At 48.1% G+C, this 27,878-nt stretch overlaps 1 protein-coding gene across 1 annotated transcript; it reads left to right on the forward strand.

Moving 5' to 3' along the window:
• The first annotated feature begins 391 nt into the window (after positions 1 to 391).
• On the forward strand, positions 392 to 27,878 carry LOC104073141 (V-type proton ATPase subunit d 1). The gene is made up of 8 exons (XM_009572820.1): positions 392 to 425; positions 3,025 to 3,196; positions 17,843 to 18,021; positions 21,076 to 21,155; positions 24,959 to 25,036; positions 25,673 to 25,849; positions 26,789 to 26,866; positions 27,345 to 27,878. Exons 1-8 carry the CDS (start codon positions 392 to 394, stop codon positions 27,504 to 27,506), a joined length of 960 nt encoding a protein of 319 aa, XP_009571115.1. The 3' UTR covers positions 27,507 to 27,878.

Below are 27,878 nucleotides of genomic sequence, written 5' to 3' on the forward strand. Positions count from 1 at the left end.
TGACTGGCCCAGTGGCTGGAGGAGGACCGGCTCGCGTAAGGCACTGGTACGCCGTGGGATGCATTGAATCAGGGTTTGTAAATCCAGTCCAGTTTTTAGAAAATATGTTCTGTTCCGTCTGCTTGGATGCTAAAGAGATTCAGAAGAGTTAGTTCCTGCAGTTTGTGGCTGGCCTTCCCTGTAAAAATTAATTCCAAGTGTTATATAAACATGGCCCTTATTCCAGTTGCAACATAATGTTGTGCTGGCTCTTGTGCTGTGGAGTTGGGGGGGCAACCCCCTCATCGAGCAGGACAGAATGCTCTGGCCAAGCGGCTCATGGGAGCTTGCTCAGAGCTGTTGAGGGAGAGGCTGTAAGGCACAGCGTGCAGCTTGTGTGGCTCTGGTCTAAATGCAATACAGCTCCGACTTCCTGGAAGTGGATGGTACAGCAAACTCTGTCACTGGGTCTCTAGCACCAAGTGACCCGATAGCAAGGCGGCTTCTTGCAGCCTCAAAAGTAAGAGCAGAGTTGCAGGTCATGGTGACACCAAAAGGAACCAATGGTTTTGCTGTAGCAGAGTTGGAGTTGAGGAAACAAGCTGAAAGCTTTGGAAGCTTCCCTACTGAAGTAAGACGTGGTAGGATATGCAATAGCTGCTTCCTCTCCAAGGTCCTGTATAGCTGCAAAACAACATCACGTGCCTTTTGGGGCAGGCTTCGTTTTCATTAGAGCTCTGCACAATTGCAGAGAACTGAAAGTAGGAGGTATATGAACGTAGCTACTGCCGTCCCCTGTGCCTTCCCTTGCAGTCTGATTTTGTGGGTGCAATACTCTTACCAGGACCCTTTCTCTCATATTCATTGAGCAACTGCTGAATTTTGTTCCGTGCTTTCTGCAGCCTCTGCTAAAAGCAGACTAGTAAAGCCCTGATCTGACAGTGGAACTTAATTTCCACTCGGACTCCAAAGCTCATCATCCAAGAGCTTTCAGAAGAGGGACTGAAACTCATTAAGACGTAATTCCGGAAGATTTCTCCTCTGTAACTGTATCTTAGCTTTCAAAAATCAAGCAATTGCAAAACAGATGGGCGAGAACTCTTTGCATGCAGGGTGCTGCCTCTGAATTGGGCTTTTTGCAGGGTTTAGGAAGTGATTATCGTCAGTAACAATCCCATGCGGGCTGCATGGAGGTAAGGGGCATTCTGAGTTTTGGCATGATCCACTGTTTGACTTTGACAAGGGTCGTGTTGAAAACTCCACTGTCTTGAGTTATCCAGACCATGTTTTCCCACCTCGAAAGTGTGAGCATAAGTTAATAATGTTTTGCAGCATAGTCTGGGGAGCAGAGATCTAGGTTAAGTTTCTGCTTTGCTTCAGCCATGGGTGTTGTTGGGCAAGTAGCTCTCTTGCTGCATCCAGGATTTCTTCCTAAAGGTAAGAGTACCACCAAGCTCTCCTGTAAACCGCTGAGAAACATGACAGCAACTGAGCACTACTTAAGTCTCTGGCCTTTTTTTTCCCCCCCTCTATAACCACCATCTGTTTCCTGTGAGACTTAGCAGTGGTAACATCTTCGTAAATAAAAGGTGCTGGGTCAAAAACATCTTTGCTAGACCCTCTTGGAAATACCCAGAAGAGTTAAAGTCAGCTTGAATGCCATTTGACCCTTCCACCCCTCGGGCTGGAGACTGTATTGCACTGTACAGTACCAGCTCGGTTTGGAGCCCGGTGCGGAGGATGCTCTGCAGCTCATGCCTGTAGCTGGGTGTAATGTTAAAAGGTCAAAATCCTCAAGCTGGGCTGAGTCCGTGCTCGGACCTCCGTGCCGTGGGTGCTTGTGCCATAATGCTGAGGACTTGTATGGTTCAGTGGAAGGGAAAGGCAGCCTCAGTGCTCCTGCTGCAGAGAAACCAGGGAGAAATGTCTTTTTTTTCTTGTGTGTGTGGGTTTTTTTTTGTTTTGTTTTTGTTTTGGTTTTTTTTGTTTTCTCTGGACCGTGTGTTCACATCTGGTTTGACTAAACTCTCCTTTCCCCATAAAGGTCTTGAATCCCTAGGAGGGTGCTTGCCTAACTGGCCCTCTGAGGTGAAGCTGAAGGGAGATGAACATTATGTACCAGCGCAACTAGTAGAGCTTTGAGGAGTAGGATTATATGACGTTCCTCAGTTCTGGATTCAGTTTTTCCATAGAGACACTTAAATGCTTTTGGCTTAAATAGGGCTTTTATCTTGACAGAGCTCAGCATGTTGTGGTTGCTTCTTGGCCAGGACTGCAGCTTCCTTGGGCACCTGACCTGCAGCAAGGGTAACAGAGGAAACAAAGGTTTCCTCTACTTGAAACTGGAGGAGGGGGAGGCTTCTGAGCATGTTCCTCCTTCCTGGGCGGGGGTTGCCTACCATATGAGATGGATTTAAATGGCCTTCCTCTTCACCAGCCCTCCTCTACCTCTTAATGCCTGACTTTTCTTTACCAGTGCAATTAGTTGAACTGACTTGATGATGTAGTACCTAGCTGCTTTATAATTTCAAGGTTGCTCTTTGTGTCTTTTTGGCTTTGAAAGCTTTTCAGATGCTTCCACATCACTAGTATCTGAGGAAACTTGCTTGTGGGTGCAGATAGGTTCTTGGTCGTGATTGCTTCAGAGAAGCCTGCAGCCAGAGCCCTTTTGTCTAGAGGAATCTTTTTTTTTCTAGATTTCTAGCAAATACTTCCTAAAAAATCAGTCATCTTCCACCTTGATCAAGCACAGTGGACAGCAGGACCAGGTGTGTGTTCAGTTACACAGATAATGTCACAGCTTCCTCTTTAAGATGGGGGAAGGCTGGTATGGTGAAACACTGATCTTTTACTGCATTTGGATTGTCCATGATAAACTGAGCACAAGTGTAAGTGTGTGACTTAACACATGGGTTTTGTCTACGTGATCTTTCAGAGAAGAGAATGCCTGGAGAAGTGCTGAGCAACAGCTTTTTTGGATATGCTCAAAAAAACCCCCAAACCCAACACAAACCCTGTAGAGTGGAATTGTTCTTTCTTTTTCAGACTTGAAACTGCACCTCCAGAGCACAGACTATGGGAACTTCCTGGCCAACGAAGCCTCCCCGCTTACCGTCTCCGTCATAGACGACAAGCTGAAGGAGAAGATGGTGGTGGAGTTTCGTCACATGAGGAACCATGCTTATGAGCCCCTAGCAAGTTTTCTGGACTTCATCACGTGAGTACCAGCTGTTCATGAACAGCATTTGAAACGTTGGTGTTCTTCAAGACTTGAGGGCTCTCAGACCAGCTTTCCACACTCAGCCCTGTAGCTGCAATGTTTTTTGCAGCTTCTTGAATGAAACTGTTTTGATTGTACCTGGAGGTCTCAAACCAGCTGCACAGTATCACTACGTTGTTAAAGGCTTCTGCTCCCAGGGTGTGCACGCTTCGTTGGCACAGCTCCTTTGCTGCCTTCCATTGCAGAACTGGTTCAGTCTCTATTAGAGCTGTCATCTACCCTTGTCCCTTGTGTTAAATGTTCCTGGGTTCTTTAAAATGTGATCCTGCTGCAAAACATTTGCATGCGCGTGACAGCAGTTGCCTGCTAGTTCTGACCCACCGAGGTCAATCAGCCTTCGTCAGGGCTGCTGTGATCCTGCCATCCCATCCCAGGGGCTGTAGGCCTTCCTCTGACCCCATCACAAACTGGTTCAGGGGGTTGAGCTGGCCAAAAATTGAACAACTTTTCACTTTGGGGGTTAATCTTTGACTGATTTGTTTTTCTTGGCCAGCTCAATGGGATCCAACCAATGCCAGCACTAGGGGAAGGGAGGGCCTAGAATATGCAGCAGGGAAAGATGGGGCTGCAGCAGCCTCAGCATGTCTCTGTCGGTGCATGAAAAGACACGGGGCACCTGCGCTTCCACAGCAGGTTCAGCTGATGTGAAAAGCTTGAAATAGCACAGCGTTCGTGCAAGTATCTTTTCCTAGTGGTTTTGCACAACCTTCTGCTTCCCTGTGTGCTGCTCTTGTTTTAATTGGTAATAAAATGAAATTGCTAGCCTTGGTGAGATACCAGTTGTGCTAGTTTGCATCTGAAACATGGAAGTAAAAATTGCCTTTTTTCCTTTCCTTAGTCTACGTTCCTGTAAGCTCTAGTTTGGCTTGAAAACTGCGTAGCCAGTGGCCTTCTCTAACCAGTAAGGAGATATATCATGAACAAAAATGAATTTCTCATTCATTAGAACATGACTTTAACTTGCATCTCTGAGAAGGAGATTGTACTCTGTTCTCGAGTCAGACAGCTGATACATCACCATTCCTTTATTTGATATAGTGAGCTTGGGCTCGTCACAAGCACTCTGGCAAGCGGTGTTTAATCTTGCATTTTTGGCAGTTGTGTGTGCGTTATCTTGCTTGCCATCTAGAGCTTTTTGAACGGTGTAGGCTGATGTGGAAAAGCTTTTGTGGTTGATTCAAAGATTTTAAATTTTGGCCTATCTGTGGCATCTCCTGCACGTGCAAATACTGATTAAAGACCTGTCTCTCTGCTGTATTCCTTCCTGTTCTGTCCTTTCTATATCTGGACAGTAACACTATCTCATTTTTCTAACCCAGTGGCTCATATCTGTTATTTTCTGGGTCACTGTGCTAAAGCTGCCTGTCTTTTAAGCTTTTCCTGTTTTCTAAGAAATATTTTTTTCTTATATGCCTGTCAGTAAAAATCATTGAATTTTGGTATCTGGCTACGGAGCAAGACTTCAGCAAGACATTACCAAGCCCTCATTTTGCAGCAGTGTTTGCAATGGATGAAGCAGTTGCTAGCTCATCATCTTAGTTGTATGGAGCAAACTCTTCTGTTCTCTGAAACTTAAAATAATTAAGTTAACTTTCAAAACACCTCTTTACCCATCTTTACTTTGCTGTAAAGACATCAATACTGTTTGAGCCTGGCAATATTAGGTAGTTTATCCTCCACTGATGCTTTTCCTTTGCTGCCCTAGAGGTTCCTGGAAATGTCTAGTCTCTATGGAAGTATCATAGTAATCACTAATGGTCTCTTCTTTTTAAAGGCAATAGTCCGGGCAGGACACATGAGTATCTTGCAGACTTTAAAACTTTGCTGTTCCCTAACTCTCACTTTGAAAAACGGCGTGTGGAAAAGATGAACTGAAAGGTCTCAGACCATGCCTGCCTGGATTACACCCTGCGTGACTTGGTAGGAAGGCTGTGAATGGCTGTGGAAATCCAGTTTCCTGTTACACCAGTCCTGTTGACCTTTATCCAGTGTCTACATCCAGCTTGAGTTGTGCAGAAGGCCTTAAACATCTCATGTAATTACATCTCATGTAATCCGATAGGCCAATTCTTGCTGTTTGAATGACTTAACTTTAAAACTGGTGTTTTGCCCTCAACTTGGTTTAACTTTGATCTTGTTCTGCTTCTGTCTCTCTGATTTTGACGAGTTCTCTATTACAAAACACAATTCTGTGCAGGTATCTGTATCTCTTGCCTGCTGCGTAATCTCTTCTTGAATATATTGGTCCCATTCTGCACAGGATGTTTCTTCCTTGAGTTGTCTTCACTCTCATCTCTTCTTTTCCTTTTTACCCACAAGATTTGCTTTAATGCCACTGTCTGCAGTGCTGCCTAGAGGAAGGCAAAAGGTGAAGCAGGAGAAAAGCTGTTTTCCTACGTGAAGCGTCTCCACTCTCTTGCGGAGCCTTTTGTGCAAGGAGTCCAAGTGTTCAGTTGTGTTTTGGCGTGGTTCTGCTGCACCACTGGTGGAAGGGTCTCCTCTGGGTCTGCACTTATCACACCAATGGAGTATTGATGAAATAGAGAAGATGTTACCAGCTTCAGCTGGTCCAAGGTGGGAGTCACTATCAGTGTATTAGAAGCTCTAATAACTTCTAATGACACTACAGACAAGTTAAAACAGAAGAATGAGGACAGTGAAACACAAGGAGTTTGGAGAGGGTGCTGGTTTTGCCCAGTGAGTCTTAATATCTTCTGTTGATAATAGTAATATAGTTAGTGACAGGGCTAGTAGAAAAGAGGGTAGACAAGATATGACTTCTCGGGCTGCCTTTTAGGCTGTGTTTTGATCCCTGAAGCTGTCCCATGGGTCGTAATAGGTCTTGGTTTGGGGTAGGAGGCAGAAGTTTCAGGGATTATTGTCCTGCTGACAGTGTGAAGCTTCCCATGCACGTCCCAAATCGCTGGAGTGGAGAACACCTCTGTTTGGAGGCTGGCAGCGCGTACTTGTGCCAGTAGTCTTCATCTAACCCAGGCTTGTGTGTGGGCAGCGTCACAGAGGTGTTCGGCCAAAGGATGTTGGCAGTGCTGGAGATGTTGTGCCTGCGCAAGCGGCAGAGGGACTGTGTCATCATGCCTACCCTGGGTGACACTGGGACAAGGCTGGATCTTCCACGCTGGCTGGGCACACAGATAGGCGTGATGGGGTGATTTATCTCTGCCTTTTAAACGTGACTATTTCCCACTCCTTTCTTTTAGGGTAGTTGATGAAACTTGAGCAGGAAATGGTAAAGACCGCTCCTGGTAGACAGCTCAGGGCCAGCGAGGCATCAGGTGGTCAGAAGAAGAAATTGTACTCAACTGAATGTGTCCATGTGCTAAAACTGTAGTACAGGCTGAACTGAAATAGAAAATGGTAGAAAGATATGGAAAGTTTGAGCAGGGCTGGCTTCTGCAGGAGGAAAGCTTGAGTTCACTGAGACTCTCTTGAGAGAGAGGCATTGGGTTGTAAACAGAGATTTTTTTTCTTTTTTTTTTTTTTTTTTAAATTGAGTGGGATTGTAGGAGGTGTGTCTGGCTTAAAATGGAAGGAAATGTTTTGTAGCATGTCCAGTTCAGCTCTGAAACTCACCGCTGCTCGATGCCTTTGTATGTACTTACATTTTTTGCCTTCTTAGAAATGTTGGATATCCTCGCACAAGACAGGCCCATCGAGGCCCGTTAAGCACTTGGATACCATCTCACTGAGAGTGACCAGGGTGTAGGTGGCTGGTGCCAGGAGGTGGATCAAGCATTTCAGGCTTTCTCCTTCATGAATGTCCTGCTGGACCTCTGGGGTGGTTTTGAGTTGATCACCAAGTGACTGTTGTGCTTGGTTTTGGAGGAGATCTTGACCCAGGGCACGTTGCTGAGAAGATCTGGGGAACTGACTGATCTTAGACAGTTGTCCTCTCTGATTGCTCCAGAGCCAACCTGCGAAAAGCCATGCCGTTTGTCCCTGAGTGGGATTATGCTATGTCACTTCTTTTGCCTCTTCTAAGTGGTCCATGAACTAGGTGAGGACACAGGAAGGAGAAGCAGCAACGTGGATGGTGTGGGGGCTCTGGAGCACCAGGCGGATGCGAGTTCTGGTGTGCTTTCCTTGCCCAGCTCCATGGGGATGAGGCAGTGCTGCCTGCTGCTTGCCGGAAGGTGGCACTCCAGCCCCATGGCTGCCTGGCCCCAGGTGCATGCCATGCCGTAGGTAAGGGGGGGCACCTACGGAGGTGGGCAGGAGTTAACTTGTCTCCTGAGCTTAGGGGAAGGGATGGTGTTTAAAAGTGCATGAACGAAACCGACCCAAGAACGCAGCTAGGCAGCAACCCCAAAGCAAGGTCTTCGTTCCTCAAGTCACTTGTTGCCACTGATTTTTGTCCTGTTGCGCTCCTCTCCTGGCACCATGCTGACTCTTTCCTGGCTCTGATCCTCTCCAGGAACTCTTCTGTGGCAAGTGTTGTGTTCTTAGTACCAAAATACTGAGGAAATTGGCTGATTTCCCTTTTGTTTTTTCAAGCGGTGGCTGTAGCCGGCCTCCTCTGCCACTGCATATCGTGGCAAGGAAAAGCTCAGCTTGTTGAGCCTCCGATGGTCTCTATAAAACACCTGCTAGCTCTGCGTCTTGCCGTGCAGCTCCTTGCTGGAAGGCTCCTGGTGCTTCCCTGTGTCTTTCAGCCGACCACAGTAGGTTCTGACTGATAGGCACAAGTTGGCTGTTAACATCTCTGCTCCAACACAAACAATTGACTGTTTGGCTGAGGGCATGCAGCGATGTTCTGTAGGGCAGCAACAAACAGGTATTAAGTGTACTTGAAACAGCAAAACCCACTTCCTGAATTCAACAAACACATATTGACTTGTGGGATGGAAGTGGGTTTTAGGTTCTTCTCAGTGACGTGCTGCCCTGCCTTTCTGTAAAGGCTTTGTTCTTTGTGTTAGCCTGACATGGTGCCATGTCCTGTCTCTCCTTCCTTCCAGTGTTCCTGTATTCAGTTTAGACAGGATTCTTTATCTGTGGTTTGTGGTGTTGCTCCTGACTGTAGCCTGCTGTAGCCTGGTCGGATTGTCAGCTTTAGTATTGTTCCAGGGGGGGAAAAAGGGTGGTGTTTGTTTTTGGTTTTGGTTTTTTTGTTTGTTTGTTTTGTTTTGTTTTTGGTTTTTTTTTTTTGCCTTGCTTCAGCACAGTCTCTTCCCTGCTCTGGAAAGTCTGGTTTCACAGCAGCCTGATGTGAGGGCCCCTTGAGCCCTTGCAGCAAGCTGATGGGCAGAGAAGGGTTCGATCTTGTATTCAGGTGGGGGAGCTGCTGGTGATTGTGCGGAAACTGAGTCTGCTGTAGGAGTGAGGTCTGGGGTGGAGCTGGGTCTAAACACATTTTCCAAATCCGTGATCAAGCCCGTCGTCAGAGGACAGACTAGGTTGAGTCTGCTAAGGCTGGGAACCAGGTTCTTTGTTGCCCTGAGGATGCAGCTAGGAACTTGGCTTTCAGTCTGTTTTTGTGGTCACAAGACGTGTTTTTGATGAGGCTGCATGTACCTTTTCCCCTTGCGCATGCCTTTTCTTAGCTGACACTTCCCTCTATTACCTTCTCCCTGACCCAGTGCTGCTCTGCCTCTCCCCTGCACTGGATAGATCTAGTTTCTGCTGCACGACTTTGAGTTCAAACTTAATCTTGTAGCAGTGGTTTTTCTGGAGCCAAATTATTTCAATTGCTACTTGAGCTGAAGAGCAATAATCCTCTTTGGAGTAGGAAGTTGCCTGTCTTTATTCTAAATATACTGGAGTGTGCATCCTGGCATAACTGCGGAGGTTACAAAATATGACTACCTGCTTTTGAAGTCTTTTCTTGTGGAAGAAAAAACTCCAAATGCTGTACATTACAGGCAGTTGCAGTTTATTTGGGTGAATCCAACAGTCTGAAGGATCTTTCCTAATGCTGCTGTGGTTAAAACTGCGCTATACGATTTTCAATTAGTTGTTGACTCGTCGGTGGCGGTGGGATCAGGAAGCAAAAATTACTGTAGTGGCTGGGGATCCTGCAATAAAAGGTTTATGAGCCTTTTCTGGCAGAGACGGTTTTGGCAGAGAAGCACAGGTTTCTGACAAACAGCTTCCCTGTTTGCAGGGAGTGCAAAGTTGAACTGATAAGCCAAGTTCTTGGAGGGATTATGCAATATTCAAAATAAGAGGGCATGTAACTAATGGTCTGGAAATGATCACAGCCTTGCGTCCTTTGGATGGTAGCATCAGAACTGCATCTGTTCTCCTGCATACAGAAAGGATAGAGACCTCATACCAGTTTCCTAGAACCAATGTCCATGCAAATGGACTGGGTTGCATGCCTAAGTGGTGGCCGTGGAAGTCATCTTTCAAAATGGTGTGACTGTGGGTGTCCTCATTGGAAAGGGACTCTTTGAAAGGTGGATTTCACTGTGTATTATGTTGAGGGGATGCTTTTTTCCCCAAACCTCTAGTGCCTGGAGAACACTTCATTTGGCCAGTGGATTTGAACTGGAACAGCATGACCCTCCTCATACCAACCAGTGCTGTTCTTCATTTGGAAGGTGTTAGCATGGTGCCTAGCAAACACAGCGAGCCACGGTAATGGTCAGAAGAGCTAGGAAAATGTTATCGGTAGCAGTAAAGATGGAGCATACTGACGAGCTCCAGATGCAGGCCTGTGTTTCACTAAGATAGAGAAATCTTTAGTGAAACTCTGCAGCCCTGAGAAGGGGCTCTAGCATGCAAGCTGTGGATGATTAGGTGAGAACACATCGCCCCTGGATGACATCCCCGTCCAAGCTGATGCTGTTTTATCCAGAGGCAGTGTGTGGACTTAACTATCTTCTTGGACTTTGTTTAAAGCTGAATCCCTCTGGTGATTCTGCAGCTCGCAGGAACAGTCCTTCCACTTCCCTCGTGTTCCTTCTTGCAATCTTTCCCTCTACAGGCTGAACAGCATGTCTGTTAGAGTCATAAAACAGGGAGGGAAGGAGTGTGTTAGGAGGTTATCAGTGCTCCTCTGATCAATTTATGTGTGGTTGCAACTTTTCCAGAGGACAACCTGCGTGCAGTGCCTTCAGTTGGATGAACGTTCACTGAGCACTTCTGTCCGCGCGTAACATGCTTCACTCCTTGATCGAGAACAGTTTCAAGGTCTTCTGGTGCTGGACCTTAGCAGCCTTCATTTTCCTTTTACCTTTCCATTGATTTGCCTCACGCAGTGCTCTAGGCTGGCAAGTTGAGCCCAGAGAAGGCCTGGAGGCCAAGGGCACTGCTTCTGAAGACTTCTTGAGTTCATCTTGGGTTCTAGTCCCCTTTTCCAGATCCATTCTTATGCTAGTTTGAAGTCTAGCAAATACTTGCATAGAGCTTTGCTTAAATACTGCAAAGTACTGCAATATTTAGAAGCCAAGCAAAATCTTGTGTCTACCCCACATGGTTTACTGCATGTCAAGTGGGTTGATGATTTTTCTTGTCTTCTGCTGGCAGCAGGTCTGTATGCACAGTAATGTTCAGCATGTTATTGAAGCCCAGACCACACATTGACTGAGAATCAGGTAAAGGTGTTTAGGCCATTAAACTCAGTCAGCTTTCTTAGCTACTTCAGGCAGTTTTGGAGGCAATGTGAGTTTGCACAGTGCAGCCTTTAATCTTCTTTTATATCCTTGGAATGTGGGGGTTTTTTTTTTTTTAGTGCTTTACATGTAAGGAAGGTAAGAAAACAGTATATGCAAGTTTGGCTTTTGCAGCTGGTCTATGTGAAAGCAGCATGATTAGATGTTTCTGGTCAATATTTAAAATGTAATTAGTGCTGAAGTCTGCTCAGCACAGCGCAGAGTGCCAAGACTCAGCCTTGCTTACTAGCCTAGTTTCTAAAGCTCTGAAGTCAATCTTTGAGGCATCAGGTTTAAGCAACTAGAGACTCATGCATGAGGCTGCAAGGTGTTCAAAACATTCCCTGGTGTTTCAAGGGGTTTGTACGCATCTAGAACACAAGCCTCAAAATTAAAAGTACTTCATCTAGCTTTTTTTCTCGTTAGCCTTTAACACAGCTAACACTGTATGACTGCTTGTAAGTTACCGGATGATACCACTGGAAAACTGAGGTCAGTATCCCAAGAGACCTAGACTCACTTAGAAGATGGTAAAAATCATGTGGAGATGAAGCTAAATATAGATTAATGCTGAGAACATTCCTGGATACTTGGATTTGAAAGGCTGCCACAGCCTCTGTTATACTGTGAAGTTATAACTCTTTGCTCTGAAATGGTCTCGTTGATCTAAGTTTAGCAGGGCACCCACTTATTGGCTGAGTGCCCTTGGTTTGTGGTGGCAACCATGAAATTCTCAGCTTTCTCTTTGGCAGGTTCACGAACTACCACTTAGGTGTGGTTTTTATTGGTGTGACTCTAGGAAAGACAGTGTGTGAAGATAGGAAGAGATCAGCGCACTTTGAGTGGAGACCATCACATGCTGCATCTACTCTTGCTGTTCCCTGGACAGCCTGAGCTTCAGCTGCAGACGAGGGGTAAAACTGCTCCTGGCCAGGAGCTGCTGGTCTGACTTGTTCTAGTCTGAGCTGAAAAACTGCTCAGTTCATCTACTGTCTATTACTCGAACAAACCTCAGTGAGGCACTGAGGTCTTCTGATGTGCAACATCCCTTTCCTTTCCAGTTCAGGACAGCTGTGCAGTTGTTTACTAATAATCTTAAAACGACACTCCAGATACAAGCATCTCAGCTGTTGGCACTATTCTTAGTGTCAGCTACTGCTCTTTTGTGCTTTGAAGTCTGTGCGTTGCTTTCCCCCATGACTGCTTATGTTCGGAGCTTGAGAGAAGTGTGACAAGTGGCTCTACATACCAGCACCTTTGCTCCAGTGTCGAACCCAGTGGGATAAAGAGATGGGTCTGTGTACTTATGCACAAACCCAAGGAGGCAGCAGTACAACCAACCCGAAACTTTTTCCTTAGGTTACTTCCCCCCCACCAGCCCCTGGGTACCTGAACTGGATGAGCTGCAAGAAGGAAGCACTAGATGCTAAAGTGACTATAATCAAAACAACTTCATCATTTAAAGCTGTCTCTAGAATTCATGCCGAGTTCAGAGCACTGCTCTGATCCCGCTGGAGATTTCCCTTTTTCATCCCAAAATAAACACATGCTTCTACAGTAATCTGAGCAACTGCCCAATGCAATAGTCACATAGTGACTTTTGCCTTGCTAGCATTAGTCTGCATTAAAGTCTAATGCTGGTTTTGGAAAGCATTGAAGTTGCCTGAGCAATGCAATACCTTAACCCGTCCTGGCAAAAACCCCCGAGCCGCAGCCCGGTTCTTCCCTGCTATGCACTTCTGCATCAGCCCGCTGCTCCCTGCGTTTGCTGTTGACAGGGAGGGCTGTCCTCATGACCCCTTGCAGAGCAGCTGTTAAGCTACAGTTTGGCAAGGCTTTCAGAGGATCCCTGAGAAACGCAGGTCATGCAATGTTCCGTCATTAGTCATGCTTTGTGACCACTTGCAGTATTGTTTACGGTTTCTTTAGTATCCTGGAGCAGAAAGCAATAAAAACCCAACCTATCTGCTGTAGGACAATGACTCTTTATGATTAGATTAGATTAGTAAGTGGGGGAGGGAGAAGCCCTAACTGTCTTGGGGTCGCTGCCTTGCAGCGCTAGGCCTGAGTGCCTTCAGGCCAAGTTGTACATGCCCCATGTGATGAGCTTTCATGCATTTTATGTGCTCCCCTGCTAAAAAGCCTTTCCTGATATCCAGCGGGCCATTGAAATCTTTCTTGCATGTCTCGTTTATCTGTGGCTGTACTTAAGTAACTCCAAAAGGAGGAAGACATACATTGATAAAGTACCTGTACATGGCTTTTGCATGTGTGCTCTCCTCCTTGATTCTGCTTGATAGCTGTCCATGGATGACTGTCCCAGAAGTTAGCTTCTGGGGCCTGGCTCTCCTCTGTTTTCTCAGAGAGGTCTTTGCTATGCCTGTCTGAGACCGTACCTCCCAAAACCAGCAGTGAGAATGGTCTCTTTGATCTGCTGCTACTGGAAGGAACATTTCCCCCTCACACACTCCTTTTGGCTTCTCTAGGCATATCCTAGCCTGGCTTTGTTCTCTTTATGTGCGTGTCGCCCAGCTCATATTGTGCTGAACTGGGTGTCGCTGGAGGAGTGAAGATACTGGCCCTGGTTGTCTCGGACATCAGGAACCTGTAAGCCAACATCTCTCTCCTGCTTTGGATGATATTTCTATGCTTGTTGACTCTTTCCTGTCCTTTAATAGAAATTCTGCTCTTCTGTGAGACATCACTGACGTTTCTCAGTATCAACTAAAATTGTATTTCTGTGAATGTGAATTTCTGGAATATACCACACCTCAATTCAGTGGGTGACAGGAAGAGCGAGGCAGGGCGTAACTCTGCACGTGAAACTCTGACTGAACATCCACACTTTCTGTGTCCATCTCACTGTGTGTGCAGATAGCAGCTCAAAGCAGGAGTGTAAAATACGTTCTCGCCCAAGAGAGTTTTGCTACGGTTTTTTTTGTGGAGGCAAGGTTGGGGGCTTGAGATAAGGTGCCATTTTACCACTTAATTAAAGCCCTGCCACCCCGTGTCACTGGCTGTAGCTTATGTAGAGCCTCCATGTAGTGCTTTTTCCTCTGAACTCCACCTGAGTGTTCCCAGTGAGCTAGTGCAGAGGCTCGTCCTCACCAAGGAGCTTGTCAGTCCTTCTACCTGTCTCCAGTCTCCCACCAGACCATCCTATGTCCTAATCTCTTTTCCATGCCAAGCGGGCTGCAGTGAGACTTCATGGTGTTGCAGGTGACCAACTACTCCTGATTTCCGACGTGTCCCATTGTCTGGTCCTCTTATTAGCTGCACTGAGAGCTAGTGAAGGTTAAAATGCTCTTGGAGGGGTCTGAGCATGCATTAACCATGGAAGCTGGAACACTTGAAGCTGGTCGGAATCTAGTAGGAGACGGGGAGGATGATAACAAAAGCCACTCTATTAAACAAGTAGTTGGAGGTTCCTACAAAAACTGCTGCCACCATAATAAATCTAATCCTTTGGGCCTTGGAGGAAATGCCGGCGTAGCCAGGACCCCTGCTATGGTCTTAGTACAGCTGTGCTAGTGGAGGCAGATGCGTTCTTGTTGAGACCTGGCACAGGAAAGTGAGCGTTGCCCCTTCCACAGATGACAAGAGGCTTTTCCAGCTGCCCTGGCACTAGAAGACTTGCCTTGTAGTCGTGATTGACTGAGCCATGACTGTTTTTACTGGGATGAAGCAGGGACTGAATGTGAATAAGCGTGGTCTGGGCTTGCTTGAAGGAAACGGGAACTGTCAGGAAGGATTATATAGCGGTGCCGGTGCCTGCCTGGCCTCGGCAGGCATGAGAAGACCTTTGTCCTGCTGCAACTCTCTTGTTATCGTAAAGGTTTGAAATGCTGTCGCAGTGGAAATTTGAATGAGAAATTTCCCCTCTATCTTGTGCATGGTAACTCCTCTTCCTGCAGGGATGAATCCTCTGACAGCAAGATTTAAGTAGTCTCAATATGTAATGTACTTTTTCAAAAAGTTGCTGCTTGGCCTCCTTAGAGGCCTTGGCGTTTGGCCTATAGACTATGCATTTCCCCAGACTTCCCTCAAGGATAAGGAAACAAGCAAGTTAAGGGGTGTAAATGAAATGGGGAGAGCCGTGCTTTGCACTCTGCCAGTGGAAGCCAGCTGAGTTGTCTTTCCTGGGACCATCAGTCTGAAAGCAGGAGCTTCTCACACGTGAAGAGGGTCAATCTTGGGCTGCTCTCCCCAAACCAGCCTGTGGCTTTCATGCTGAACTGGATTGGGAGGGCATGGATGAGCTCGGTGTGACTCCAGTAAGCCAGGAGCTAAGCCGCTCTGAAGCCCTGTGGACAGAAAGGGCTCCAGGCGCTTTACCTCAGTTCTTCGTGCATGGTTGACTTTGGCCAGGCTCCTTGCAAGTTGCAAATATCTTTCAGAGGGCAAGATTCATGGTAAGCTGTGAATAGGAAAGAGGTGTGCTGATGTACCATGCAATGACCATATATCCTGGCCTGGTCCTTCACTGCAGGCTGAGTTGAAGAAGTGAATTTGGTTTGGTCCTGTCTTGCTTTGGTGAGAGTAATCCTGTGTGTGGTCTTTCCTGAAAGCTGCTGTGCTGCCCTAAGCAAACTTGCATGTGTTTGAGGGCAGATGGTGGAGCTCGGAAATGATCTGCTGTATCCTTGGTCTGGCACACCTCATGGAGATGTATCTGTGTGAGGGTGCAGATGCTTGTATTTACCAGGAACCAGCTGCTTACTGCAAGGGACTTACCCTCAGTTCTCATAAACAGGCCCTTCTTGCTGTCCTGGAGATTGCAATCATCTCCGTGGTGAGAGTTGCACAAACAGAAGGGAGGATAATGACCCTGCAGATTAAAGGGCAAAAGGAGGTTTCCTACTACATGAAGCTTGTGCTGATTGCCCTGGTTCTAGATTCAACATCCCTGGAAAGATAGGCTGCAAACACAGAAAGGCTCTCTGCAAAAATAGGGGGGCCAGGAGGTGCGTTACCCAGCCCTGCAGCGTGGAGAAAAAAGCAGCACCTGTTTGAGGAGCTAAGGTGTGGATTTGCTCATGGATGTGCCCTTTGAGCATATTTGAGAGGCAGTAAGCCCATCTAATAACTACCGAAATCTGCCTTTACCTGGCTCTGCTTACCTGCCTTTGATGCGGTTGAAAGGGCAACAGAGCTGCACTATGTCCTCCTTGTTAGCTTGGAAATATGAAGACCAGCAGCATCCTAATGCCTGACAAACGTGTGCAGAGCCTTAAGCTCGGTGTGCTGGCCTTAAGCTCCCTTTCTTCAGTACCCAAGTACACGTGGGAAGCCTGAACCTCAACAGAGCTCCAACTCCAGATGTGCACAGCTCCTTCTGCTGTTCTAGTTCAGGCCTGATCCTGTTTGTTTTGGAGCAGCTCCTGCCAAGGAGCTTCTTCAGGTCTTTTCCATTATCTAACATTTTAGAGTTAGAGCTCTAGCAGTGAGAGCAAAGGGGTGTAAAATCCAAAATATCCTGCTCTTCCAGCATCTGTGCCCCTTCCGTGTGCTACTGAGGGGGTGTAAAATCCAAAATACCCTGCTCTTCAAGCATCTGTGCCCCTTCCGTGTGCTACTGAGGGACATTTGCAAAGGCATCGTCCTCTGACTGAAAAAAAACCCACCTCATCTCGCTTGATGTTTTTCAGTTTGGTTGGCTTATGGCTCAGCTGGTGGTGAAGGTGCCTAGAGCATCACTCCTGTTCTCACCGGGGACCCTTTTCCTCTCAGCTCCTTGTATTTACATGATGTCTTGATCCCTTGCTAGGACCTTCTACTTGGAGAAGGCCACCAGCCTTCCTTGTATTCCCAGTTTTCAGGCCAGCTGTGTCTGCCTTCTCTGGCTGGACTGGGAGAACTGGCAGGTGATCTTTCCCCTCTACTCAGCCCTGGTGGAGGCCTCACCTGGAGTGCTGTGCCCAGATCTGCGCTCCTCAGTGTGAGAGAAACAGGGACATACTGGAGAGAAAGGCCACAAAGGGCTTGTGTTGGTGGAACTTGTGCCAAGTGCCATGGTTCCAGATTGAATGTCCCATTACTGCAGTGCCAAAGACTGAAGCTGCTAATCCTGTATAACATAAGCGGAGAACTTGGTTGGGGATGTCATAATATGGGCTAATGCAAAAGAGCGTGTAGCTTGTGATGGCAGAGGTGTGAAAAAGCTTGTGTGTAGTTTTGTGAGGGTGTGAATGAAGGTTGTGCCAAAGCTGCCAACCCTGTTGTTTTTGGAAGGGAGCGGGGTTGCAGAAACGTGACCCTTTCTCCGTAGTCTTGGCAAGATGGAGCAGTGCTGCTGGCAATGAAGCTGCGCTCAAGTCAGGCTATCGGCAGATTCCCCTTTGCTGGTGTCCTACAGTGCACGCTTTTGCACATGTTCTCTACAGAGCATGGCAATGCGAGGAGAGCAGTGGGAATGCTGGAAAGACAACTGTTCCCGGCTACCTCGTGGGAGGGTGTAGGAAAGCTGGAGCCAGGCTCCTCTTGGAGATGTGTGGGGTTAGGATGAGAGACAGTAGACAAATGGCCACGAGGGAAATTCTGAGTAGCTGTTAGGAAAAGACTTTGTTGTGAGTGTGGTCAGACACTGGAGCAGAGCCCCAGGGAGGTTGTGAGATACACATCCTTGCAAATAATTCCAAGTTCAGCTGGACAAAGCCCTGAGCAGCTGGAGCTGGCCATGCTTAGAGCAGGACATTGGGCCAGAGGCCTCCAGAAGTCCCTTCCAACCTAATACTCTTCAATGGAGATGCCCAGATAGCGTGGTTCAGTTGTAGCATAAATTACAGCCTGGGACTATACTTGACTCCCTTTTCCTAGGCTGGCGTGATAAGGAGACGTTAAGGAGATGCCTTACTAGTTCTTTGTAGGAAGGCTGGAGATGTTTACAGGGACTGAAGATGTGTGCCCGTCTGGTGCCAGGTGCTGGTTTTTGTAGTATTTGTATTGCGACAGTCTTCCTCTTGCCTTCCTCCAGGTACAGCTACATGATTGACAATGTCATTCTGCTGATCACTGGGACCCTGCACCAGCGTTCGATCTCTGAACTGGTGCCCAAGTGCCATCCTCTGGGAAGTTTTGAGCAGATGGAAGCCGTGAACATTGCCCAGACGCCTGCGGAGCTCTACAATGCAATCCTGGTAGACACTCCCCTGGGTGAGCTGAGCCTTTCAAAATACCTCTCAGCTGTGTGTGCAGCAGATGTCCCTTTCTCCCCCAGTCTAACTAGGTCCAACTAAGTCTAAGTTGTGCTCTGGGAAGACAAAGCGTTGGGTAATGCACAGATGTGGCTGTACTGCCTGTGGTGGCTGGGCTTGAGTTCAGGTTTATGCCTGTCCTATGCCAGTTTTACCTCTGGAGGATGGGCTAGCTCTCTGTACGCTTCAACAAATGTCTAAACCAGCACACTGGTAGTGCAGATTGCTGGGGAATTTGGTTTGTGTGAGCTAGGCCTCAAGCTGTCATGGTAGTAGCTAGATCTGATCTGCTAGATGTGTCCATTTACCAGCTCTTCTGGGAATCGTCACCTGAAATTAGGGAGGAATGAGAAAGTTTGAGAGGTCTTAGCCAATGCGATCTTTTTAATAATTGTCATGGGACACATGGTACATGTGCTTCCTTAGTGAAGGGCTATCAGGTCCTCTGCTGGAATGAGTCACTTAATTTCCAGCGCTTTTAGTTGGACCATTGGGCAATTTCTTGTCAGCAATTTTTGTAGGTAATTATAGAGATCTGCACATGTCCGGTCTTGTTCTGAGGCTGATAAAATTAGCTCTAGATCAAGGAAAGCTCTTTACATACCAAAAAACGCTAACCAGCAACAGCAAAAAAATCTCCAAAAGCCTTTTCAAGCTCATTGTATAGCAGGATCCTGCACTGGGGTATACTGTCTCAGGGCTACAAGCCTTGACCAGGAGGCGCATGACACTAAAACCAAGTGTCTTATGAACAGTCAGACAGACATGTTCTTTAAAGATAAAAGATGTAGGAAGTGGTTCTGGAGAAAATATGGAAGTCTTTTTGCAGTAGTAGGAGAGGTAGTCACAGGAGACTTTCTAGGTTAGCATCTGTGGGCAAAAAAGTAATGAGGTTCGCCTGAGTCAGTGATTAATCATTCTTTTGGGGTTGCTAGAAAGAACAAAACACTTCAAATCATCATATTGTCTTTGATAGAAATAGTTGTTTTTGGAACTGAAAGCGTTTTTGCAAATGCTCTCTGAAATAATGGGGCAAGTGAAGTACTTGTCATGGAAAAATGATTTGCCAGATAGAGCCCAGCAAAGGAGGGAAAACATGTCTCAAGAGGTCTGGGTTGCAAGGTAGGGCAACAATGCTGCAGGAGAACTGAGGCTCTGCATGCAGCTAAGTAGGGATAATGTGTGGGAAGAAAATCCTCCTCATGAGTAAGCAGGTACCTTGCCATTTTGGGAATAAGATAGAACCAAGTATTTCAAAGATATTAGTTCTCAGAGACCGTAAAACTTCCAGCTGTGTACAGAGTGAAGATGCCCCGTTACACTGGCGAGGTGGTTCTGAAGAACGCGGCTGGCAGTTGAGGGTCTTTGCCTCTTGAATTCAGGCACTTGTACGTGAGTGAGCTTTGCCTGCTTCTGCCCTGTCTAGGCTGAGGTCTTCAGACCTTTGCCCTGGCCATGCCCTTGAGGCTGTGTACCATCTAGTGTGGCATTTCTTCAGTAGGAGAACATGGGGAGTAGCTGTGTTGCCTAAACAAGCAGGCATGCAGGCTCCAGTTGTTTAACTTGCATTCTTTCCAGTGACCACACGCAAAGAAACAGCAGCTCTATCTCCTAAAAGTACTTGAGTAGCTACGTGGCTTGGTAGGAATGCCTAACCCCAAATGGCTCTCATAGGTTAGCAGGGCAAAATAGGCCTTGCTGTTAGCCTAATTTGGGATATTGGAGGGCCAAGAACTGAAATAGCTGCGTTCTCATTCCTCTGCTACTCTGAAGTAGCCACTGCTTAGCTATCTAGGCTAGCCAGCGAGTCCTGCAGTGAAAACCAGTCCTGGCACACTCTGTTTTCATTTTTGCCAGCCGTAGGGAGCAGTGCTCCTCCAGCTACGTGGCATTGGTCTCTGATGCTGTTGCAAAGAAACCTCGGGGGGGGGTTAACCCCTGTTCAGGACTCTCTAGACCCACAGTGCAGCTGCTGTCCATGCCAGGAAGCTCGTGCTATAAAAGTAGTGCACGCTGGAGGTGCGAGCCTGCATCATACCCGGTTTGTCGCACAAAGCAGAGCACCAGTCAGTTCTCGGCTTGAGTGCAGTGTCCTTTACCCACAGCTGGACTGCGTAAGCTGAGAAAGATCATATTTCTCTTTGTAGCAAATTCAGCAAAATTGGTTGCTGAGTGAGAGTTGAAGAAGTCATAAAAGTCCTGTCAATGGGTTTTATTGTGCTCTTGCTAACAAGTGAGTGGTACAACAGCCTTATGTTACGCTAGATGTACAAGACTCCTCTTTATCTGCAGCTTGCAGTACCCTGTGCTAGGTCTGAAATCTGTTCTTTCGGTGGCAACAACTTCTCAAACTCCCTCCCAGCCATACTCTGGCAAAGTATGTAAGGCTGAGCTTCCTGTTACTTACCTCCAGCTGGAGAAATAAAAGGCCTCGGAAGAAGTGGAAAATGGGACTGATAGACTTGACCGGGGGAACAGCTCTTGACTCCAACCATGGAGTGTCATGGGTTGTAGGAGCTGTGGCATCCCCATGCCTCCTTAATCCAACTAAGATATAGGAGGATGAGGGAGAAGCACAGCACCAGCTTCCTCAGGACTCACTGAGTCTGTGAGCTGCTGTCTGGCAGATGCTTAAGCGCTACTGCCATGCTGTAGCAGGCAATTTGGAAGCTGTCTTGTCACCTCTGAGTGCCTGCATCTGGGAACAGTTTGGGTTTTGCTTTTTTTTAAATACAGGGTGCTCTGGCACTGATGCTGGGGGCTAGAGCTGAGAATTTCTGCTGAGAATAGGCTGGTGTGAGAGCCCCAAAAATGATTGTGGCCTGGGGAACCATGGTGGAGCCTGAGGTTTTGAGTCATGGCAATTTGGTGGCTGCTGAAGATAAGGGCCAGGCCTAGGAGGGACAAGCTCAACGTAGGCTGTGCTTCTGCCTGGTATTGTTGAGAACTCTGGAAAGTGCTGGGCATGGGTCTGGCTAGGGCAATGCTAACTCTGTCTGTGGCTCTGTTTCAGCTGCTTTCTTCCAAGACTGCATATCTGAACAGGACCTGGATGAAATGAACATCGAAATAATTCGAAACACACTGTATAAGGTAAATAAGATCTCTTTAAACTTCCCTATTTCCTCCTAGCATGACTACAGCTCTGTCTTGGGTCAGGAGGTCCAGCTTAGGCTGCCTTTCTTCAACCAAAGGGGAAGAGGGTATTTTCCTCTTAGAGTAGATTTAAAAATAAATTTGCTTTCTCTTTTCTTTTCTTCCCTGGAGTGGTGATAGAGTGAACATAACCAAGAACTAGTTGCATCTGCTGGAAAGTAAGGATAGTGCTCTTGGAGGGGCCTGACATCTGATCACCCAGCTCTGCAGAGTCAGGGCACCAAAGCTAGGCAGAGTGACTTTTTTTTGGAGCTGTCAGGCTGTCAAGAGTCTGTGCAAGAGATTTTTTAGAGGTTCTGCCTTTGAATAAATTTGCTCAGGCCCCAGGCAGGCAGGAGAAGGCTGCTTCTTAACCACACGAGTTTAGATGTGTAGTTAACTGCGTTCAAAGCGCTGAAGTGGCTTGATCTTAAACTTGGTTGAAGGACTCCCATGGGCTTGGCTCTCTGTCTTGACCCCTTTCAGAAGAGCCTCCAACAGTCTGCTCAAGCCTTCAGTGGCTGTGGTTGAGGTTAGATGCTCTTGGTAGAGCAGCGTAAAAGGTACAGCCGGGATGGAGGAGTCCTGCAGGCACAGAGATGTGGAGGGGCTAAGGATCTCCTTGTCCTGAGCCTGCGCAGGGAGCTTTTGTCTCCTCTGCAGGCCTTGTCTGGTTTTAGCTGGCAGTATCAAAGCATGTGTTTATGTGCAGGCTGTGGCTATCGCTCCATCTCAACTCTCTGGATTAAGGGTGGGATGCAGATTGTATCTGCCGACCTTGTTTTGGCTGGTCGCAGCCAGCCTGCAGTCAGTGTGACCTCTGCTTCCCAAGGAAGCCATGGCCTGTTTGGAGAGGCAGAGAACAGATCAGGCGTGAAGGGAAGAAGGCAAAGGGAGGGGAGAAGGAGCTGCATGTCGGCAGTCATGCCCAGCTGCGTGTGGCCTCTGGCATGTACTGATCTTTTGCTGTAATAGGGGGAGGTAAGCTTGTACGCGTAAATACCTGCACCCTTGCAGGGTGCAGACCTCTGTGTGGAGATGAGGCAGGTGGGGGAAGGCAGGGAACAGCGTGAGCGCAGGGCAAACAGGTTGGAGGGGGTGTGTGTGTGTCTCCTTGGGTCCCAGCTGCCACATCCTTTCCCGTCTCCTTTTTGAGGCCTGATACTTCTTTACATTCTGCTCTTCCTACCCCCAAATTGAAGCGTAGATGCCTGGTGTCCCTTGGCTTGTTCTGGGACTGCTTCTTGCTAAAGAGCAGCCCCCGGGGAACATAGGGGCTCCATCAGTAACGAATCATGGTGACACAAGGGTGAAAGAGGTAACTGCTGCTTACAGACTCTCACTTGAATCCACCTCTCTCCCCAGGGACTGGAAAATGTATAATGCAATGCAAATGGTCTTCATAGGCAAATGGGGAAAATAAAATCAGGTCTGGAATCTGTGCAGAACTGCTCTGAGGAACAGAGCAGGCAGGTGCCTGGGATGGCTGCCTGCGTCCGGGAGGACTTGGCATGGGAAGGAGAAGTGCTACCTCCCAGACCTACTGGAGGTTTTGTGAAGGAATCTGCGAGCATGTAGACAGAAGGTTTGAGCAGGATTCATAGGAGGAAAGCAATTACAAAGGTTTCTTGTTAGCAATGACAAATGAGAAGATTCTTGAATGGAAATATGGTTAAGATGGGGAGCAGAGTTTAAAAGTAAGCAGTCAGCTCTTAGTGTAGAGGGCGGTCAGCAGTGGAGTCCTGCAGCGGAGGCATGCTGGCATTATCTTCAGTGCTTACTCCTATTTTTCCACATCTTTAATGGATATGTTGAAGTGAAGCTGCCTGACTGTTGGCCTTTGCTGGCGACCTTCTTGTAGGAAGCAGCTGAAGGAGCTTTGTGACTGGACAATAAAATATGGCAGGCAAATCAACACGGATAAATGTGGAGTGATGTATGGGAGAGGCAAAGAGGTAATCCTAACTCTGCGTGTACAGTGAGGGTCTCCTTGTTCCTTTCTACTACTAAATGAAATCTTGGGTTATTGATTGACCTAAGGAAGTGTCTCTCTACAAGGCAGACTGTTCCTAACAGTAGAAAAGAAGAGAACTGCACAAATATCACTGTGCTGCTGCATACATCTGTAGCGCTTTTGTCTCATTCCTCTTCTCTCTCATCTCTGAATGTGAACAGCAGAACAGGGGAAGTTGCTAAGGAGGACAAGTTTAAAGGTTTGGGTACAATGACTTCTGTATGGGAAACTACAAAAATGGTTGGGATTCCTCACCTGGAAGAGGAGTGAATCAGAGCTGTGGTGGTAACTGCAGATAGTGTTGGAAAAGTCAATGTGGATGGACAGGCCACAGTTCCCCCTTCAGGCTGGAGGTGACAGACAAATGAGGCTAGCAGGATAAATGAGTGGGTTCATGGAAGTCAAATTCCATGAAGGATTATTAAATGCAAAGAGACTACTATTTCTGGGGTAAGGGTTTCAGGACACTGGAGAACTTCTGTAGATTGCTCTCATCTGTGGAGGGGTCCATAGGGGAGGGTACCCAGTGCGGCTGTTTTACAGTCTGTGTTTCCATGGTGTCTGTGATACTGGATCCTCATTCAGTGCTGGGTATTTAAGTTCACCTATTTTTGCTCCTAATGCCTTAAGTTTGTGCGTGACCTCTGAGAAGGGCAGGGGTAGTGGCTGAACCTCTTACCCAGGTTCCCTCTTCTGTCAGCCTCAAGCAAAGTCCATTATCCGTGTCCTTGTTCCTGTGGTAACTCTGAAGACTGATGCTCTGTGCTCTTCTGCACTTGAGCAGTGGCAAGTGCTGGAGATGATGTTTCTTTGATGTGTGATGCTCACCCAGCAGTCTCCTTTTGTACTGTGTGGTAACAAATATTTACAGAACACAGAAATCCAGGTGCTTTCCTAGTGCAGAGGCTGAGGGTATCCAACACGTGCATTCTTGGTCCATCTTCAATCCTGGAGTTGTTGTGACAAAGCAGAGATTTGTGATGTCTCAGCATCATTTTATTCCATCCCTTTTAAGTGATTCTGGTTGCAGCTCTCTGTCAGGGAGGTATTTTATCACATGATGGTTTCTTCTGAGAAAGTTTTTTGCTGAACAGCACTTTTAACCATGCACTGCCTTCATGGGCTCCCCCTGGGAGATACAGTCATCTTCCAGCTGGATTACGGTACATCTCCACAAAGGATTACGTTTCCTGGAGGCAGCGTAGCTGTGCCTAGCCTTGTATGTTTTCTGCAGTGCTCCAGTTGGGATGGAGACCAAGCGGCTGCAGTGTGAAAAGAGAATTACAGAGAATGGCTAGTTTGCTTTACAGATGTCCTGTCTCATCTCTTGACTCTGCTTACACAGCGGTACTTTCTGAGCGTAGGTCTTGCAGCTATAGTTGTGTGGCTTGGCATGTTTGTGGAGGCCAGAGCGAGGTCAGGAAACCGTGTGAGACTTCAGTAAATGCTTTGGAGTTAGATGACTCAAAGGAGCAAAATAGGCTTTAACCTTGCTGCCTGGGGATCTTGCCTGAAGTAAGCTCATGCAGTCACTCGAACAAACCCAACCACAGCCCTCCATGTCTCCAGATCCTGGGGGAAGCACTGACCCTCGTATGGGCTTGGCTCACATGGGGTGAGAGTGCCCGTGCTGTGTTATAAAGCGTTTGGGAGCATCCCTGCTTGCTGTTTGTCCCCTACTGAATGGCTCTCTGGGGCAGTAGATGAAGCAGTGCAGAAGAGTGCTCATCTGCCCTCTCTCTTCCAGGCTTACCTGGAGTCCTTCTACAAGTTCTGCAAGGTGCTGGGAGGTACCACGGCAGATGCCATGTGCCCCATCCTAGAGGTAGGTCTGGAAACCCGCGTAGCTGGATGGTATTGCTGTGATATTCATTGCTCTGTGCTCAGGCCCAGCTTGCCTGCCAGCGTTAAGGATACTAAAGATTCTTCAGCATCCCCATGCACACTCTGCCTGCTCACTGGGAGACCTAGGAAAACACTGCCTGCACATGACTTTGGACAGATTTGGTTCTTCGGTCCTGATCTTGCCAGGTGCTGACACATCTGTTGCCTTCGTGGCAACATCTTCATCCTCTCACATGGATAACGAGCAGGAGAAAAACCAGAGCTGTTCAGTGCACGGCCCGTCTCCATGCCAAGGCTAGCTGTGGGATGTGCAGGGCTCAGGGGCAAGGAGAGAGACTCCTTGACCTGGGCAGGGTTCTGCTCAGTGATTTGGCTTGTGCCTGGGGTGGGAATTTCCTCACCTGACTGCTCCCCAGGCATCAGCTGGGAGCATGCATATGGGCATACTGGGAGCCTGCACATGTAGCCTGCCCTGGCTGGGCACTGGATAGCTGTATGTGTCCCAGGCAGCTTGCTCATGCTGCTCTCTGATGTGGCTCTGTTCAGAGCAGCATTGGTATCTGCTGGCCTCTGGCAAAGATGCTGCATCCCAAAGTGAACTGCTCTTTTCCCGCAGTTTGAAGCTGACCGGAGGGCCTTCATTATCACCATTAACTCATTTGGTACCGAGCTGTCCAAGGAGGACCGAGCAAAGCTGTTCCCGCACTGTGGCAAGCTCTACCCTGAGGGCCTGGCTCAGCTGGCCAGAGCAGATGACTACGAACAAGTCAAAAATGTTGCAGACTACTACCCTGTGAGTGCTTTGGGGTGAGGGCTGTGGGGACTAGTGCAAGGACCTGCTCTGGATCAGAGCTTCTCAGGGATCTGGGGAAACTTGTGGATTCACAGCCTGGGGAGGGGGATGTCTATCTTCTGCTGTTACTGTTGGTCCTGTGCTCTGCTTGACCAAGATGGAGTTGGCTTGCCTGTGATGCCGTTGGCTTGTTAGTTGTGGCTGCCGTAGCAGAGGTGATAGGGAGACCAGGCATGCTTTATGCGCCTTGTCCCAGGGTGTGGGGACTGCCCTCACCACCAAACCCTTGTGTTGGTGTGGCAGCAATGGCAGTCTCTCTTTGGCTGGTTGGGGATGGAAACGTGTCTTCAGCGAGAAGTGGTGTGCCACATCTCCAGCCCTAGCGGGTCACTCCGAGCTCTGGTTCAGTTGCAGGGGAGATGCTGACCTGGGAGGACATGCTTGGATGTGTCTGAGTTCCTTAAGCTTCTCTTGTGCATGGCGGGGGGCCTTTTTGGAGTCAGAGAGCTCAGTGTCCCCTTGCTGAAGCAGCCAGAGCATGTGCCAGTGTTTGTGGGCACAGGGGCCTGGCCCAAACACTCTGGTCTGTACACGGAGGGATCTGTACCCGATGCATCCTCCTTGCAGACTCAAAGTGATGATTCGGCTTTGAGCTCTGCACGTTTCAGAGAGGGGTAGGATCTCTGGCTGGACAAGCTCACAAATGAAATAAAGGCTTTCTCTGCCTTACAGGGGATTGCCTTCAGCCGGTGTGTGTGCAGTGCAGCCTCAGCAGCATCCCCTTGCCAATGCTTATGTGTACACAGGGCAGACTCTTGGCTTCTGTGTCCTCTGCTGACCTGGCATGGTGGCTGGGGTGTCTGTTTGACGTACAGGACCCAGGAACGCTGCTGAGCTTGGAGGGGTTTGGGTATATCCTCTTGTAATGTCTTCCTGCAGGAGTACAAGCTGCTATTTGAAGGGGCTGGCAGCAACCCTGGAGACAAGACCCTTGAAGACAGGTTCTTTGAGCATGAGGTGAGTGAGCCCTGAGACACTTGCAAAGCTCAGGGTAGCAGCAAGCTTGTCTGCTGCCCTGTCAGCAGTGCTGTGGATGAACAGATTTTGGGGAGAGGAAAAGGATGCTAGCCTTCTGCTCCAGCGAGGGAATAGGGACCCGGCATGGTGCTCAGTCCGTGTTCTCACCCAGACAGATTAGAGCAGTGTGGGAGGCAAGTTTGGGGCTGCTGGTGGATATTTGGTCCATCGACAGCAAAACCAGAGTGTAGTTATGTGGGACAAGAGGATTTTCAAATGTCAGAGCCTGTCCTGAGCCATGTGCTGTAGGTCAGAGCTGCTCCGAGGACCTAGAGAGGTGCAGAGCAGGATACCTGTGCTGAGCCCCCCAGCCTGCCGGGGAAGTCATGGGACCTCCCAAGCTGCTCCACGCTTACCTTGACCAGCTCCTCCCATCTGAGGTGGACAAGTGACATGTCCTCCTCTGGGCTTTCCCCAGGTGAAGCTGAACAAGCTGGCCTTCCTCAACCAGTTCCACTTTGGAGTCTTCTACGCCTTCGTGAAGCTGAAGGAGCAGGAGTGCCGCAACATTGTGTGGATCGCAGAGTGCATTGCCCAGCGGCACAGGACCAAGATTGACAACTACATTCCCATCTTCTAACCCTGCTCTGCTCCTGTCCGACCCTCCTGCCCCTGGAGTCCGGAGGGACCCCTGTCTAACTCCCTGAGTTATCCCTTGCCCAGACTCCAGGGATGTCCCATCTGTGGAACTGGCTCAGATGAGGAAACTATACAGTTGCTAGTTAAATTATTCACAAGCTGAAGTTTGAGTTGTGTGTGCTGCGAGGGGTCCGGAGGGACCAGTGGCACAGGCTTGGCCCTGTGTAGCAGGAGAGACACCTCCTGTTGTGTATCTCATAGTCCCCGTGTTACTGTACTAATCTGCTGTATGCGCTTACGCTCGTAGAGCAAGCACCAGCCGGGGCGTTGCTGCCTCCAAGGGGTTCCCACCGCCGCAGAGGAACGCATCACG

Source organism: Fulmarus glacialis, unplaced genomic scaffold, assembly GCF_000690835.1.
Source record: "Fulmarus glacialis isolate BGI_N327 unplaced genomic scaffold, ASM69083v1 scaffold4002, whole genome shotgun sequence".
Taxonomy (NCBI): Eukaryota; Metazoa; Chordata; class Aves; order Procellariiformes; family Procellariidae; genus Fulmarus; species Fulmarus glacialis.

Excerpts from the sequence above, each read along its gene's own strand:
- LOC104073141 (XM_009572820.1), top strand. The coding sequence starts at position 392 with ATGCAATACAGCTCCGACTTCCTGGAAGTGGATG. Across the intron at positions 18,022-21,075 it reads CCTGGTAGACACTCCCCTGG|CTGCTTTCTTCCAAGACTGC; the intron begins GTGAGCTGAGCC and ends GCTCTGTTTCAG. Across the intron at positions 21,156-24,958 it reads TTCGAAACACACTGTATAAG|GCTTACCTGGAGTCCTTCTA; the intron begins GTAAATAAGATC and ends TCTCTCTTCCAG.